This window comes from Phlebotomus papatasi, chromosome 3 (assembly GCF_024763615.1).
Source record: "Phlebotomus papatasi isolate M1 chromosome 3, Ppap_2.1, whole genome shotgun sequence".
In the NCBI taxonomy this organism is placed as follows: Eukaryota; Metazoa; Arthropoda; class Insecta; order Diptera; family Psychodidae; genus Phlebotomus; species Phlebotomus papatasi.
Genome location: NC_077224.1, coordinates 54,717,213 through 54,736,093, shown reverse-complemented (window position 1 = coordinate 54,736,093; position 18,881 = coordinate 54,717,213). Strand labels below are relative to the sequence as shown.

Genomic DNA, 18,881 nt, shown 5'->3' with positions numbered 1-18,881 from the left:
CATTACCATTGGTCAACCATTGCATATGAATATCTCTCGTTCACTCAGCTCTTGAATTTTCCATTACCTTGTTGCAGAAACCCAAACTACCCTAAATATCATTCATCCACCTCTCAATATAACCCACCCAAAATCTCGCTACTATGTACAAAGCATCAAACATTAGTTAATGTATCGCAAGTTTCTCATATCTCACGCTGCACTTAATCAGAGTTGAATGGTTCTCTAGAGAGAACTTGGATAACTCGTAATAGATTGTGCCTTATGCTAAAATTTAGCATTTCATTAGACTTTCATTAGACTCTTTTTCATTAGACTACATCTACATTCGGATCAGTTTCCCACTAAGCCGTCTGTCGGCTAAAGACGTAAATCTGCCTATGCTATATAAATGGAGTGTGGAACGTTATACGGACTTCGGAATTAAAGCTTAGTCATTTGGCTTAAATTCTCTAATTTCTTGATAGTCAAGTTTTCTTTAGAAAATGTCTACTTAGAACTGGATTATTCAAGGCAAATGAGCTATTCTGAAAATTCTCAGCTAAAACCAATAAAATCGGTTGTTAAAATTTCGAGACCCTTATGTCGGCTTCAGACTTGAGGTTTAACCCAATTCCCAAAAGTCTCTAATATCTAAATAATAAACAATTTTATTGATTTTTCAAAATCTAATGGATCATTTGCCCTTAATATCCAATCCCAAACAAAAATTTCCTAAAAAATAGTGCCCGATAAGGAATTAGAAAATTTAAGCCAGTTAGCTAAGCCTTAGGTCTGAAGCCCGTATTAAAGAACTGGGCTAAACCTTTGGTCTGAAGACCGATTTACCGCTTTCTTGAGAGACCGTCTAGAAATCCGTTAAGGTCCAATAATGTTTACATTATCGACTTTAAGAGCTACTCTTGAAAGACATATTGAACCAGATTCATATGTGTGCTTCAAATTAAGCGTATCTTCCTGAAGCTGCTGAAGTTTGAAAAGAGTAAAGTAGTTTCAAAGTATATTTCGAAACTAACGTATGGAGCAGTAAAGTTTTCAAACTTTAGGTTTGGCTACATATTTTAATCTATGGAGTAGTAAAGTTCTCAAACTTTTGGTTTAGCTACATAATTTAATCTAAATAATTAAAAAAAAAATGCCGAATTTCTTGAGGAAATTTAAACTGCGATTAAACTATTCTAATGTAGAATTTTTAAATTCGAAATTTTTAGTTACCGTGTAGAATGGTTTAGCAATTGGAGACGTTCGGGAACTGAGGTGATCCCTTACCCTAAAACTTATACTAGGGCCAATTATTAAGTACCAGATTGTGGAACTTATTAAGAAGTAAAACGCTTCAGCCTTGGCTTTTGGACTATAAAATAAGGTACCACTATTTGGCATATCTTCATGTGGAACCCTAGAAATTATAAGCCAAAGGTTTAACAATATCGAGTTTGGATTTTCGAAACATCAATTAAGTAAGTCGAAATCTTTGGGAAAAATTAAAAAGTTTAGTTATATCCGTAACAGTAGATTGTAATGTATTCAAAATATCCTAATCCTTTTATAAATAATGTTCAACTTGAAAAATACTACAAAATTTTAGTATAAATTTTGAAAAACAAACAAAGGTGGGGTTGTTTTTCCCAATTTACATTTCCTACGCAGTACTAATAATTTTTAAAAAATACTCTTAAAAGCTGTTCATAGAGGAAGACTTTCAAGCTTTCCTCACACTCTGGCTTCGCACACTTCATTATAATTCTGTAATCCTTTAATGAACCTGGCCTTGTTCACGAAATGTGTAACTTAATATGGGATAAATACAAAGTGTTCGAAGCCAGTGTATGAACGAAACCTGAATGCCTTCCCATATATCTGTGTAGAACATGATAAAGATTTAATTCTAATTAGTTTATGGGTTTTCCTTCAATAATTCTGCAGCACTACAATCATAATTAATATGTACACCAATTTCACATTAGAATAATGCAATAATTATACAAATTTCATATTGCAGGTTCTTATCGTTAATCTAGAACCCCGTCAACTCTGTCACAATGCACACATGCGTTTACTATCTCTCTCCCACACATGTTATGATTCAATTTAAAATTAAAATTGCCTTGCCATGGTGTAATTTAATAATACATAGCATAATCTCACATTAATAAGAATCTCAAATCTAATTATAATTACAGAGCTCCATTGGAAGCCAGTTTCTCAAAACCCCGCCCCATTTAAACGTTCTCACTCAATTTTCACACTACGGAAGTTGTATTCTAAAATGAAAATATTGTATCAGAACAATGAATTTCAAAATTACATTGCATTATTTGTGTTTTAGAAAATACAAAAAAAACAAGCACACAAAAATACTAATAGTATTTTTATCCATTCTTTAAATATGTGAAAATACTTCAAAAAGTGTTTTAAGTGCATTCAAATGATAAAATTTTCAGTGGAAAGGAGCAAAAAAATAGTTAAAAAGAATACAAGAAATGGAAGCACATACCAAATGTTCAATACAGTTTTAAATATTTCTTAAGAACATTGAGATAATCTACATTAGCGTACAATCAATTTGGCAAATAGTCACGTTTTCCTTCCGCCATAACACACACAAAATTGCTCGGTTATATCGTGTTTTATATATTTCATTTTGGCAAAACTGATGAAATTCTTACATAGTAAAACCGGCAAAAATTGTTACATAAAAAATCCAAAATTAGCTGATATTGCTTTTCAGAGAATGGAGAAAAATCGAGGGTATAGATGTAAAAAATTAATAAAAATAAAAGTTCAAAAGTTTCATATTTTGTTGGAATACAGAAGTGTAACTTCAAATTAATTTTAGTCCACTTCCATTTGAGGAGTTTAAACCATATTTTGAAGTTAACACTTTCTCAAAATTTTCATTTAAATGACTAAAAGTCGGAGAAAGTACCAATACTTCGAACGATCCTAAGCTTTTTAATGACTAAATTTTGTAGTCTAGTTGTAATCACTAAATTTGTGAGTCATTTTCCTTCTTGAGAAAGGAATCGTAACCAGTTGTTCGTATACAGAGGAGGAATCGGTCTTGGTTGGATCGAGCGAACGGGAGCATGTAGCTCTGTGTTCTGGGCCTTGAGTAGTGGATAAATTGGTTATATCAAGGCTCAGGACAACAATTTTTCCTATGTTTCTGAATAAATGTAACTCAGCAATAGGAGAAAGTAATCTCCCTTCGAACGTTCATGCCTTCGAATAATGTGAATTTTCTTTTAGTTTTCATAAATAACTTGCACATTTCTATTTTGGCTTATGATCGATTGTTGATAATTTCGTGATAATTTAATGTAAATCTCTTACGAAAAACAAAAGAAATTCACATTATTCGAAAGTATGAACGTTCGAAGGGAGAGCACTTTCCCCTATATTTTAAAAACTATGCACGTTTCCCTAATTTTCAAAATTTTGGTGCTATCAGTCACACTTATTAAGGAACTTAGGAAAACTGTTGTCACTACGAAGCTTATATGAGTTTTAAACCTAAGTCTTAGTCATATGGCTTAACTGTTATAATTTCTTATCAGTCAAGATTACTTGGAAAATTTTTATTCAGGATTGAATTATCACAGGCAAATGTTCTACCAGTTTCAAAAAACCAGTAAAATTGGTTGCTAGCATTTTGAGACCTTTGGGAATTGGGCTAAACCTCTAGTCTGAAGACCACTTTAGGATCGTACGGAGCCTGGGTACTTTCCCCTATTCCTCTTCTGCTAACTAAATTAAACCCCGCCCTCAATGCTAAATTATATCACCAATCTAGCTAAAAACTAGATAAAAACATTCTTTATGAGGTAGCGTGACTTGTCTTTACATGTGTCAAAATTTTCCGTAGCAATTAATGCTTAATTTACTGAATGTTCTTATTTATATAGAGTGTACGACCTATTCGACGCATGTCAACCCTGTCGACGGTTGTATCCCATCAATCCAGATCCTTTATTCCTTTCACATGCCCAACCTCCACCATCCCAAGGCGGGTGCTGAAAGATGTTATATGGTGCTCTTGTTGCTTATGGCAATTAACATCAGTACTTCAGTGAGTGAATATCAGTCGCCGTGGACAGTTCACTTTCAGGAAGTTGAAAAAAGGGTGGCAACCTCAGTTCCCAATTTCCCTCTATAAGTTTGTAATTCTATTTAGGTGAGCCCCATCTGGGCTTACATTTAATTTATATTAAAATTAAATGCAATAAAATTTGATTTTTAATACAAAAATTAACTTGCAGCTCTTCTTTTGATAGCGGCTTATAATTATTGTGCCAGAGTATCTATTGTTTTATTAAACATAGAAATATCAGAAAGAAAAAACATATTTCAGAAAAGAGTGTGACCTAAAATTTGGAGGACCTTAGTCATATACCTTCCTACAAAATGGATTTAAATGGACTATAGAATAAAAATCTTAAAATCTCTTCTTTAGCAAACGATAATTAACAAAAGATTATAATAAACAATAATTAAATTAAAGGTAAATTATTTTAAAAGTAACTTAATAGAATATTTTTGAAAATATTCTTAACCCAATTTTCATGGAAAAATTTTCGTGGAATTTTCTTAAGTACACAGCATCACTCAAACCTTAGAAAAAACATCCTAAAAGTTTAATATCCAATTCTGTTTGACGAAAGTATCTTTTTAAGGTGAGAAATGACTAAAAATCGAAGGCAAGGAATCCTCTTTCAGAATGTGGAAACTTTTTATTGGGAAATTTGAAACGGAAAGAGCATCATTATGACTGACAAAAGTTTCCATTTTCTATGAAACTGCATTAAAAACTTCCCATTGGTGTGTTTCTTCTCTTCCCTATACTTTTCACCTTACTCTCCTTACACCAAGCCTTGCTTCCTGCATCAAATGCTTCCCTATTCTAGCTTCATCCATAGCATTTAGACTTTTCTTGTGATTTTTCACCTCCCCATTGGACTTCAAAAAAAAATCAGCCTTTCTCGCTTCAACGCAAATTCCCAGAAGGGGAGCATCTACAGAGACTTTCACATAGAAATAAAATTCATGTAAAAACTTTCACATATAGCACCACATCCTCTCCCTGAATTTTTGAAGTCACGTACTCAAAGCCATGTACAACTAAAAGATTACCGTTCTCACCGGATATCACCTGAATTCGACACGGAACTATCATGGAAAAGTAAATTTCGTCATTGTGATTCAAAATGTGCCTCACCAGAGAAGAGATCAGGCGATTGTGCAGAGAGCTTTTGCTTGCACAACCCTTGGAGAAAATCATCTACAGACAATATTCCAATTTGGCAAAATTTTTACTAAACGACGAAAACAAACTTCTCTTTTCTCACCAAAAAAAAAATTCTGAAAATAATCTCTTTCTCTTTATTTAATGGAATTCCTTGCAAATTAAAAACCCAGCTATATCCCAAGCAACCCAATTTAAAAATAAATTTGAATATACTACAAATTCGAGTTTAAAGTTGTCCTTGCTTTTTTCAGTGTTGGCTAAAATTTATTTATTTTTTTAATAATTTCATTAAAGTTTTGAATAGGTTAATAAAAATCACAAATGTTAACTTATGCTGTTAATTAAAAAACTATTAATCAAAAATTTGTAACCTACACTGAGAAAAAATGGGGATGCGATTAACTTTTTTCCTCATAACATTAACATTTTTAGGTGTAAAAATATATCAACATTTTTTAATGTTACTTTTACACCTTTCTAAGGGTAAAATTAACATGAAAAAGGGTAACTTTAACCCCTAATACACCTAAAAAGCATAATATTTACACTGATTTCGGATCAATACTGCAAGGTAAAATAAACATTTCCGGAATGTTATTTTAACTTTTTCGAATTTCTCTCAGTATAGACAAATGGGTAAGAATGCCTGTAAAATTAGATTTTGTAAAACGTTTGTACCACCGTCGTCTAAAGTCCACAAAAAATAATTTTAGACCACGCCTTATTTTGTATTGCCGAAAAATAAAATTAAAGTTCTTAAACTTTCAAGGTCCCATGCTCCTTAATACTTTCTCAGCTTTTCACTGACACCAAATGGTAAAACTGGAAAAGTCCCGCCTATCTCAAAATTGAGCACACCCCTTATGAAAACTAATGACAAAAAAATAAAAATACTGTACAATTATCAAAATTAGCACAGTTGCTGATCCAATCGACCGACGGACGATATTGTAAGAAATCTTCGTCCAAATTAAGCATTTTGACGCGTGTTACGTACAGATGTGCAAATAATTTGTATCAAAATGCTCTATTTTGACGAAACTTTCTCATGAAATATTTAAAGATTATAGTAGCGTTTAACACTAAACCCTCCGACCGTTTTTGGTCGTTTTTCCTAGCGCACTCGATCAAATAACGGACCACAGTAGGGTACACAACACATTAGGGTACTACAGTAGGGTACTCAACAAATTTTTCAGAAAAGAGGAAAAAATTAAAATTTAAACACTAAAAAATATAGCACATGAAAATTTTATGAAATTCATATAGTTAGATTATTGGATATGTAGAACTGAATTGCCTATGACATGCAAGAATATTTCCTAATCCTGCGCTAAGTCTTCTAAGAGGCGTGAATTTTAGAAGTATTTTGTGTAAGCCCAGATGGGGCTCACCTAAATAGAATTACAAACTTGTAGAGGGAAATTGGGAACTGAGGTTGTCACCCTTTAATCAAGTTCCTGAGAGTGAACTGTCCACGGCGACTGATGCTCACTCTGAAGTACTGATTTTAATGTTCATAAGCAACAAGAACATCATATAACATCCTTCAGCATTCGCCTTTGGATGGTAGGGGTTGAGCGTGAAAGGAATAAAGGCTTTGGATTAGTGGGATACAGCCGTCGACAGGGTTGACATGCGTGAAATAGGCCGTACGCTCTAGATTTGGATGAAGTTTATAAAAGTAAGTCTAAGAAAGCCCCAATAATTTTTCAAATATTTTCTTTCATGTTCGTAACGGGACGTTCAGTTACCTCTAAACAACGTTCGATCATATGGTCGCCGAAGAAAAACTTTCTTGTGTCATCTTGTAGAGCACCCTGAGAATATTGGCATTTTTTTTCTTTTTGAAACACCCTACTGATCATGTATATTTATATTGCATAATTTAAATACATATTGTATTTTCGACTGCAAAGTTTTCTAAGGTTTATTTATTAATTGTGTGCATTGATTTTATTCTGATTGTTTATATTCTTTTTTTATTTATTTTTTTATTAATTTGTATCTTTTGGCTATAGACATTACAATAGAAAGGATTTGACAGAGCAATTTTGAGTAGCCGAATTTTTTTAGACTAAAATTGAGTAAATGTTTATTATTCAAATTAAAATAATTGTAGTTAAATTAAAGCTTAACTTTGACACAGGGTTCATTCATAATCAGTTAGAATGGCTCGAGCTTCCGGTTCTGAAACATTGTACAAAATAGCAATAAAAGCCCGGTACATCAAAAGTGAATAAATAAATATATATCTTTGTACGATCAAGCGTCTGTTAATTGAGTTAAAAATTGTTAAATAAGTTGTACACCTCGTACTAATAATTTTAAAACAGAAGTTAAGGTTATTAAGAAAAATCCCAGCTTATCGGCATTAGGGCAAATGTATTGTCAAAATCTTGAATAAGGTGATTTAGAAGAAAAGCACAAACGAGTAATTGACAAAGTTTACTCTCCCGGTAAGAATTTTTATACTAAAAGTCTATATAGTTATTTTGTTTTTAAACTGAGCTACAAAATTTCCCAACAGAAACAATGAAAAGCCCCCTTGAGAGGAAAACCATGAGAAAATGCTATTCATTTACGTTTCCCGGTGACAAAAAAGCACCCCTACTCTTGTGACAAGTAGAGTGGGATGGAAAAAGTACCATCAACAAATAAAAAGTCCAAGTTGAAAATGAATAAACAAAGTATGGAGAAAATATTGGAATAGTTTTAAAATGCATCTGCTAGGGGAAAATTTTATGAATGTCAAATTTTACGATGAGTGAATTTCAACCATGAATACGTCAACAATGCTATAAACATTAATTGAGCTTTTCTCGTTACAGAGAAAATTCCTCCTTGGAACAGATGCTTTTTTCTTCTTTGCTGTTGCATTGCAGAATTTATGAATATTAAATGAGATTCAGGCAGGGATTGTTGTTATTAATTTTCTCGTCAAACAATCATGAATGTCCTACGTTCGAAAAAGCTTTCTGTGTGGGAAAAAAGCTTGTTGAAAGACACAACAAACTAACGAACAAAAATTTGTTGATTGTGTGCTCCGGAACATAAGAAAAACAAAGAATACAAATCTCTTTATAAATCAATTGATAAATCTGTAGCATTTAATTTACGGCAACAGACAATTAGCAATTGCAGTGAAGATAAAATTATTCTGCTTCTTTTGTCATATTACTCAAAATTGGTGCATCCTAAGAATATTTTCACAAGAAAAATTACTTAAAGTAGAAATTCTTCTCTCTCTCTTTGTTTAAAATCTTTTTTACTGATTTTTAAATTGAAAGATTTTGCAGTGTGAGAGGATATAAGTTTTTACTTCTGAAAGGATAGTAACATATTGCAAGATCATAAAACAAATAGGGTGGATACAGTCAAAGAAAATTATTTACATGGTGACAAGAAAAGCAAATCAATAAATCAAATAGATAATTAGGCCCATCCCTCGATTTTCTCACATAACTCTCTGTATTACATGTCTTATGAAAGCAAATTATATTGCAAATGGCAGTTTACTTGATTATCATGTGTGCAATGGCCAATAAATTATCTCCAATTATTTACAATATCAGTCAGTTACTATTTGTAATGTTACATTGTGTGAAAATGTATCTCAACACGCTATATCATCTCTTCAGCCTCATTCACCTCAAATTGCAGATCACTTCAGTCTTTGACTATTTTTACCATTTCCGTTAATTAATTTATTATCCAATTTTTCACTTTTCATTGAATGTGTCTATGTCTGAGAAGTCTGATGGTGTTTATTTTGTTAGAACATTTAATTTTTATTTCTTTGCGCAGAAATGAGTTCATGACATTTATTTACTTAGGTTGATTTAGCTTTCGAGGGTTATTTTTCGTTTCTTTTCTTTGTTTTTTTGGTTTGTTTCGAATAATTACATATACAAAGTGCAAAAATCTAGTGCCAGCTGTTTTAATAATAAAATTTGATTAAGAGAGCAGAGAAGATTTTGATATCGTACCGTTTCGCTCACCTTCTTCTCCCACTGGAGGACGTAGGGAACGGGATGATCACCAGGAAATTCGACGTGACAATTGAAGACAACACTTTCTCCAAGAATGGCAGTAATATGTACGGCATCCTGTTGGGCTGCTGAAAAGAAATGTTAATAATCCTATTATAAATATCTAAGGAATATACTGTTACTATTGTAATAAATTTAAGTTTATTTTGCATTTAAGCCCCGTAATCTAGGCAAAACGATTTTTTCTGTTTCTTTGAGATTATTGACCTTAGGACAAATTCCACAGAACCGAATTAATTCATTATAAGGAACCAATTAAAGGTCTTTAAAATACCGACAATTCTTCAAAATCAATAACATTGGATCTGCAAATTCTTTTTATACAGAATTTTATCAGGTTACATTTCGTTTATCTTCAATTCTTCTGTCAGATACACAAATAAAGTATTTCAACTTCATTATGTTTTCTGATTAGCTAAAGCTTGAAATCATATTCGAAGTATTCAAAAGTTCAGCCAACTAAAATAGTAATATTATAAAATTAAAAGTTGGGAAAATACGAAATTTACCGTATGGAACTAATCAATAAATAGCTTATGTGGTTTTCTTCTCTGACTTCGAGCTATAAAAATCCTATAATGATCTTCCTGAAATAAAAACGATTATAGCAAGTTTTCCTGCTCATAGTCCATAACAAAATTTAATGTCCCTAAAGTTGCCAATAAGCGTACTACTTCAATTGACTTTCAAGATTTTCAAACTAGAATTATATTAAAGTTCCAAAGCTAGAGCTTTTGATAAACTTTAATCTTAAGGTGACTTGACGAACACTCGTATGGGAATTTATGTAGAAAATGGTATCCAGTTCAATTCTCTTGTTTGTGAATTGAATAATCCCTAAAGATGAGCAATAAAAAAAGAGTGTGACTCTGAGGAAAACATCATGTAATCCCTCTTCTGACTTGAAAGTTATCCAGCATATTGAGGAAAAATCACATAGAAATGCTGAATTGGAGAAAATTCTCAATTTTCAAAAATCATTCTTTGATGGTTTTCAACCACTATCTCCCGCAGATAGGTGGTAAAATTTTATGAGATCTTTTCCTTATGGGATATGAATTTTATAGGTAATTTTGAAATGATTTGTGGTTAATAGATACGATTTGCAATGATATTTTGTGATACTACAAAACTTATCTATATAACGTCATTTAGAATTAATTCCATTTGAGACACACCTTCTTTAAATAAAAATTTTTAACTGATGTAATGTCTCATTCAAGGAGAAAATAATTTTTATTAATTTCCATAGAATACAGGGGGGTGACATTAGCTCTGAAAAATGCGACCGGTTTTAGTGTAATTTTTTCCCTAACCACCAGTGAGATTCACCAGTGAGGTGATAATCCTTATTTTGGACAGGTATTTTTCTTTAGAAATTTCGTGAAGTTTTCGCTTTTGAGAATACTAAGTTGTATCAATGCCTGGAGAAAGAAACGAGCATCACGTCTACAACCGAGACGTAGTGAGAAAAGCCTTGAAAGGCTCCCGGAAACGCCAGGGAATGCACAAATCCCAGCGTACTTGGAGTACCAAAGTCTACTCACTTTAATGAATGATATGGAAATTTTCCGGGCTTCTTGTGACATTATACGGTTCCCTTACATGAACAGGAAAAGGACTTGGTGAGATTGGTTCTTGACATAGAGAACAATGGGCATCCTATTAAGGCGGATTAGCTGTCCAAATATAGAGCCAAAGTGTCCAAATTTATAACCAAGTTGTCCAAAATTCGAGTCAAATTCACCTCTACATATCAATTCATTTTTAAACGTATTAAGACTAATTCGAGTGGTAACTGACGTTATGTAGAATTTTAAAGAGTCGGGAAGAATAACCTCCTTCCGGGCGCGTCTGTGGTGTTTCTCTTTTCAGGAACACGAAAAACACACAGGATTCTTTGCCAAAGCTTTCGACGCTGCAGTGCGCCTTCCCCAGTGAATAAAAAGTAGGGTAATTTTTATTGGAGACTGTCATGAATACATTTCTTTGTTGGTTTTAAACTCACTCAAACTGTGATATTGTCTCTGAAAATTGTCTTAAAAATATCTCCACTACTCCTAATGAGGGTACACTAAATATTTAACGGAAAAAATATACATAATTATGTGCAAGATTTTCTTAGTTATTTTAAAAAAAAAATATTAATATAGTATTAAGACTAATTTTAGTAAAAACAAAGACAATAAACCTTTGCCTAGTTTCTAAACAACTCTTCTGAAAAGAGTGTAACAAAAAAAGTCAATTAGTATTGAAAATATTGCACTTCAAACTCAGTATTTTGACGCTTATAAGCACCTTGTCCAAAATTATGAGCCCTTACCCTATTTGTTGTTGAGAAAAGAATTAGTAAAAAAAATCAAATTGAAAATGTTTTTTTTTTGAATTTGGAATCATTGTAGCTCGGGTCAGGGTCGTCCGAGGAGCATCCGCTTTTTTATTTGATTCCGTAACATGCATGGGACGCTTTGCCATCTCTTTTTCTGAATGCAAGATAAATGCTTTCCAAATAAGTTTTTGAACGGGGTAAGAAAAAGTTAGCTTTTAAATTAAATATCTTCTTTGTTCACTAAATCCTGACAAATTAGTTAATCCTTAATAATGTGTTTTAAAGAACTATCGAGAGAAGATTGAACAGCATAAAAAAGATCTTGTGAAGTATTTAATGAGAATTTTTTTGCATCAAAAAGCTAAGAGCTTTCCTTATAAATTAATGTAATATTATTTCGATAACTTATGCAGAAGTTTAGTAATGCGCTTTGCTGTATATTTTCTCATTCGCTCTCTCTTGAAGTTACCCATACCTCTGTGAGTAATTCTTCAACGTTCATCTTCAGGTTTAGGGTTGCGGTTGCCAATGCATTTGTGCATTTTCCATCATGCTAAATATATGTATTTGACGGGATGGGGGTCGACGAAGAATATTATTATTGACAGGGGTAGACAGTGGCATAGAGAGATAGAAAATTTCACTTGTGCTTTTGTGTGCATTATGGAAAATCGTAATTCTATAAATATATTCATACGTGACACTTTACTGTTGTGGCAGTGCCAAAAGAGAGTTAATACGGGATGCAGTGTGTGGTACTTGAATGGCGGGGGTGTAGATTTTGAAAATGCACTTTGGTGACACCCCACAGAATCACACCACACTCAACTCTTCTACTGATTCTCCGGAGGAATTTTATTCAAGTATCCACCACTATTCCCGGTCCATGGGATTCCTCTCACTAGCTGTAGCTCTGGGGCTGTTCCCCACAGCAAAATGCCACACGAAGAGTGGAAAAGTGGGTGGATGACATTTGGTCATTGACTATGCCAGACAGTGCGATGAAGGAGAATGATGGGATGACTCTCCAACGAGTGTTTGTCGCTTGTGGAGATCACGCTTAGAGGAAGTGCATACACTTCAATTGTAACTGGATGGGTCGTGAACAAACCACCCGTAGGGGATGGTTTGATTGTGACAATTTTATGATGCTCACAATCTTTCTCAGCATTCCACCCTACTATCTTTTTCATTGCTTTCCATATAAATAATCTTCTTTCACATCATTATCACTGTCTCTCGTACTTCTTTTATTTATTTCACAAGACATTTCTACAACTGGAAAGGTTAACCCCCATTCTTTTGCTGCCAGCACAGCGATAAGTTTTTACAAAAATAGATTGTTGTAAGTCATTAGATTTCTACTTTTCAAGCTTAGAATGTGTAATCATGATGACCACTTAGGGCTTTGACTTCATTATTTTCTATTTATTGTACCAGAGGTCATGTTATCTGGTAAAGACATTGTATACAGCATTATCTAAAATTAGCAGAATCATTGGCAAACTTATGGAACTTATCTGAGTATCGTCATAAAAACAATTAATGAGAAGAAAGTTTTTAATGTTCACAGAAAGGTTAAGGCTATTTACACGCATATTTGCAAGCAATTTTCAATAAAATGCTCAAATGGCCAGAGCTTAAAAAATAGATATTTGGGTAAAAAAAAATTATCAGTAAAGAGGAGTGACAAAACTTCTTTGCGTAAAGCTTAAACTCGTAACTTGGATACTGTACCTCAAGAGTACTGTAGCATCTTTTATTGTTTATCTGTCCACAACCTATTTGATCTGACTCACAATTCACTCATAGCATAGACCAAAATAGCTTAGGAGTTATAAAATTGATTTTTGGATAAAAATAAATTATCGGTTCATTACCATTCCCCTACCTTCCCTGTGAATATTATACCGGAAAGTTAATTATTCCCAAAATTATACGGGTTTCAAAACTAAAAAATCCTATATACTCAGCATGTGAAATCTCATTTTGAAATCGCTCTCCTGTAAATTTGGCCAATCGGGACTTGTTTTATATTTTGAGCTGTCAAAATGAAAGATTGACTTTTAAAGGGTTCCTCGAAAATCCCGTATCCCTATCTCTATCCGTTTGATCTAAAGAGCTGGAAAAGTGAAACAGACAAACAGATTAGACGGACAGCATTTCTAGTGACAACATTTCTAAAACATTGTCTGAAACCCTCATAAATATTGAAAAAAGAGGTCCCTAAGACTGGAAAACGAAAGTTTTAAGGGTGAAAAAAAATCGATGGATAGTGTATCCTCTTCTCGTTGTGGAGTTTGAGCAGTAAAATAAAAATCAAAATTAGTCAGTAAATAGGTAAAAAAAGGCCAATAAAAAATTTGATGAAAAAATAAAATTACCGGGAAAGACCTATCTTGTCTCTTGCAATTTTTATTTAACACGACATTTCGGGAATCTAGGATGAAAGGAACATAGATTCCCGAAACGTAGTGTAAAATAAAAATTGTAAGTGACAAGACAGTTCTTTTCCGTTCACCACTTGTTATACCCCATTGGACCGTACATCAACAAATAAAATTACCATGCATCACAATAGCAATGTGGAAAGAAATAAATATTTCTATATTAACAGTAACATCGCTTTTGGCTATTAAATATTCAGATTGAACAACACAACTTTAATTTATGGTCGGAGAAAAATAAATTTTGATTAACACAAAATTTATATTTTGACAGTGAATAGTCAAGTTAGACCCTCAATAATTCTGTGATACACAGTAAAAAAAATTTTGGTTGCTTTACCATGATTTTCATTGAAAGTTTTACATTAAACATGTAATCGTGTGTACTAATACACATTTGTGTAATTTGTACACATTTTGTCTGAAAACTGTGTAATTTGTACAATTTTTCTTGAAAATTGTGTAATTGTACACGAAATATGTAAGAAAATATACAATACTGTGTATTCAATCCCAGTTGATTACACGGTTTACAATTACATAAAATTTAAATTACACATTTTCGGATTACACGTTTTTTTGAAATACATAATTTGTGTACCTTTACAAGAATAATCGTGGTAAAAAAGCGAACCAATGATTATCTTTGTAATTTTTTTTACTGTGTAGAGTCTATTTATAATCAAATAATTTAGTGCTAAAATTAATCAATTCATATTGTGTGTTAAGCTGATGCATTATACATTCCAAATGCTTTATAAAATTTTCAGTATTAAAGATTTAAGAGATCGTTTGGTTAGTTTTAAAATTCAGAAAAACTTAATAGTTTAGAGTCAAAAAGCACGGTAAAAACTTTTTTTTAAACTTATTGAAGTTTATAAAAGGCCTATACCGTGTTTTTTTTACTATAAATTATCCAAAGAGACTGAGAATACAATTTAACTTAAAAATTCTCAAATTTTCTGTAAACTCAATTTCTGTGAAATTTTTTGTATTGGATAAGGTGATGGATTGAGGAAATTTAATATTTTAATATTAAAGATACAGCGAATGCAAATCATCCCCAAAAATTGAATATAAATCCGAAAATCGAAGAATTTAGCTCAGAATAATGATAGGGAGAAGTTGAGAGTCTCTGAATTGAGGCACTTTTGAAATTTTTTATCCTATTTTTATATGGAAAAAAATCTCATAGTAATGTAATTTACGTGCAAAATTTCAAAATCGGTTTCGTGAAGCAAAATGATATCATGGTAAAGTTCAATTCGACTTAAAAATAGGAGAAAACATTCAATTTCAAAAATACCACAATTCAAAGCTGCTCCACTTCCGCCTATTAATGAAAATTGCAATTCTAGACTAAGTGAAAAAAATTTGTTGGTAAGCCCCCGCGCCACACCTTTTAGATCGGTAAAATTTAATGAAATCAAAATTCGCGTCCCTGTTAGGTAGGTTCCTAAGCCTATCCCACTTTTTTGGACTCAAAATTGAACTGAACTAAACTTAATTTGGTCTGATGTTTAAAAGAAGAAGAGTCTGAAAAAGTGAGACAGACATATGCAAAAGGTTTGAGAAAGAAAGACGGAATGTCGATTATATGATATTTTACTGATCTAAAATGTGTGTCAGAGCCGTAAATTTAAATTCGAGCAGTCAAAAATCATATCCAATTTTTCAGAAACCAACATTTTATTTCCTAACTTTTCACTACTAAAATATTTCTTTTTTTATTGCTGTTCACTATTAATTTTTCCCTAAAAAATTATATTTTACTAACTGTAGTCTATTTCATAGGAATCGTATTCGTTATTCCAATGACATAATTTTAGATTTGGACTTATTAAATTGGATTTAATCTAACTGCCTGAAATTTAAAAATTCTATTACTCAAATTTAAACGTCTTCTAATAATTTTTTTTGGTTAGTCATAATTTTGACTGATCGACATCTAAATATCAAGAAAATACATATCAAAAATCAATTTTCTTTTTTTTATTTTGTTTTTAAGTTTTGCTGACTATTTTGTAAATTTGTAACGCTGGCACATCCTTTCAATTTAGTGAAATTTAATCGTTCGAAATTGTACGTCTTATTCATTCAAAATAAAATCAAATTTCTCTCTTTTTCCCAAATCAAAATTGAAATTTAAATTTCGATCCACTTCTTTCTCGAGCGAATTGTAGAGATCTCACACTCTTCCGCACTTAAATCTGAATTTAACTGAATTTAACTTATTGTGATAAGTTGAATTAGAATTTAAAAATTAATAAATTCCCTTAGGAAAGGGATGGAATTTTTGATTTGGTGAAATTTTCTTGGTCAAAATGTGTAGCAAGAGCACAATCAAAATTAAAATTGGCTTACCTAAATTCGTATTTGATGCAATTCCTCCGACTAGAACTAGTATAATGAGGCAGAGGAGTGTCCACTCGGGAGATGATCGAGTAGTGGCGATTGATCGCGACCGGCTTAATGCCTGACACCACCGGAAAGACCCAGGGTCTGCACGCACGCCCATGCCTCTGATCCCATAGTCACTGCTAACGCATCGTCCTCATTGCAGCGGCGTCACCTGCAAGAATAATCCAAACAAAAGACACAAATCTTTAGTCATTTTGGAATTAAGTTAATCAAATCACGCATGAAAAACTTTATTAAATGTCCAATAAAAGTTAAATTGGTGAACAAAAAGTTCCCAGTGAAGTTTCAACGCCTTGGGAGCTTCAACACCAATGTCTCACTCTTTCTGTTTCCAATGGGAAAATCAAGAAAGATAGAGAATTTGAGGGAGGAATATAATTCAGTTATCTATCTAAACGATAACTGAAGCGTAGAGAAACGATGCAATAACTTACTATATATGGTAGATTTCAATGTAAGAACACTTAATAAACTTAAATTTTCCCATCGGTTCCATTCAACATGACATATAGCGGTCGAAGTGGACGTCTTTATTAAACTTTCCCTTGCCACGTAATTTACTAAATTGTCCAGAGCAAAGGCGAAGGATGAATGTATTCAGAATTTTACCAATGAACGAAGATTTTCAATATGGTACCAGTTTCAAAAGAAAATTAACAACTTTTCCCTTTATCCAAAATTTTACACTATAATCCAATGAACTTCCTGAAATTTTCAACATAACCCCAACCACCTAATAAGATATCATCTTGAAGGGCATCCCATTGTATAAGATAAATTTTCATCGTGCCCAGGAAAAGTCTTTTTCTCGCGCATCCATTTTGCTTTCATCCCACCAACCAACAAGACACCCATCCAATGGAGATAAATTGAGTTTGAAATATTTATCAAAATATTTGGACGCTGATGGTATAAGCATATAACGTTAGTTGGTATAAGAAAGTTTACTCAATCCTTTTGGGAAATAAACAATGATCCGTTACGTTTCTTGCAATACCCCTCACAATGACACAAGAGAGGGGTGTTGAAGATATTTTTCTAACTTGAGCAACTCACTTCAATCCATATATTCTATACCATCCACAACCCATACACTCCGTACTATGTCAATATGATGAAAAGTTCCAAGAAGCTCCATGTCTCTTAAATTTACAAAATGGCATTTGTCTTTTCAGCAAAAATATCAAACAGTTTTCAAATTCTCCCCCTATCGCCCTTTTTTACGATTTTCAATAGCATATCGTTAAAAGTTTTCTTCTTTCATCACTCCATACTATTCTTTCATTTATAATAAATTCAATGTGGATAGAAAAATGCGCAATATTTAATATTTACTCATATGCCCAGAGATCCAACAGGTACGCAATCATAGACTTTTCCCATGTACAGAGAAAATAGAAATTGGAAATGCTTGAAAAACTTGAAATATTTCAGTCATTTATTGCCTGGCATTCTTATAAAGACGACAAAAGGGACAGGTACTCTTTGAAAAGCTTCCCTTTGTGAATTTTTATCAATATAAACAACGCTACGAGAGAGTGCAATTAAAATTACTCACAATTCTCAATTTATTACTTTTCTATGAAAATATAATAAAAGATAAAATTAACTTTATTGCTTTAACCCAAAAAAAAAACATACAATAACATGGTTGAAAAATATGAGGAAGAAGAATTAAAAAAAGGAATGTTATGGAATTTAACGCTAAATAGGGGAAACTGGGGCACCACCAAACACGGGGTAGTACCAAACACTGCGATTTTCAATCAGATATTCAAATTCAGAGGACAGGATTTATAGGATTTTATAGGCACTATAGGGACATTTGTCTACTGAAGAAATAGTCGAGATAGTCCAAGTAGTTTAAAAATAAAAATTAATGTTTGGTGATACCCCGTGTTTGGTGGTGCCCCAGTTTCCCCTAAGTATGAAATAGTAATTTGGGAATTTTGAAGGACACTTTTTACTAATCAACGTAAATCCCGTAAATTTAGTTTAAAAATTCTTTTAGTTCCTAGTTTTTTCACATTTAAAAGACTTTTTTTATCAATGAAGTGTAGTAAATAAAATTCTTATGATCCTTAACAAATACTCCAAAATACAAAGTATAATGGTGCACACGACAATGGCTTGTAAATAACAACATATTTATCGAGCTGATTTTACGATGACAGAGCAGTGTAAAAAAATTGTAGAAAAAAATCGGAAATCTGAATAAACCATTTGCAGAACACTTGAAAATAATTTAACTTTTTGATGTTATTTAATACTTAAATAGTAACTTAACTTTTTCGCAAATAACAAAGTAATTTTCAATAAAATAACTTGATTATCGGTATATATTATCCCTCGCATTTTTGACCCAACCTCCCACCAGATATTCA

General features: G+C 32.4%; 1 protein-coding gene across 1 annotated transcript in view; it reads right to left on the bottom strand.

The window, feature by feature from the left end:
• LOC129807673 (protein turtle) overlaps positions 1–18,881 on the bottom strand; it is a 115,652-nt gene that overhangs the window by 85,728 nt on the left and 11,043 nt on the right. The window contains exons 2-3 of the mRNA XM_055857103.1: positions 16,441–16,648; positions 9,250–9,368 (exon numbers count right to left, since the gene is read on the bottom strand). Coding sequence (XP_055713078.1) covers positions 9,250–9,368; positions 16,441–16,594 — 273 coding nt within the window. The 5' untranslated portion in view covers positions 16,595–16,648. The remainder of the gene's footprint in view (positions 1–9,249; positions 9,369–16,440; positions 16,649–18,881) is intronic.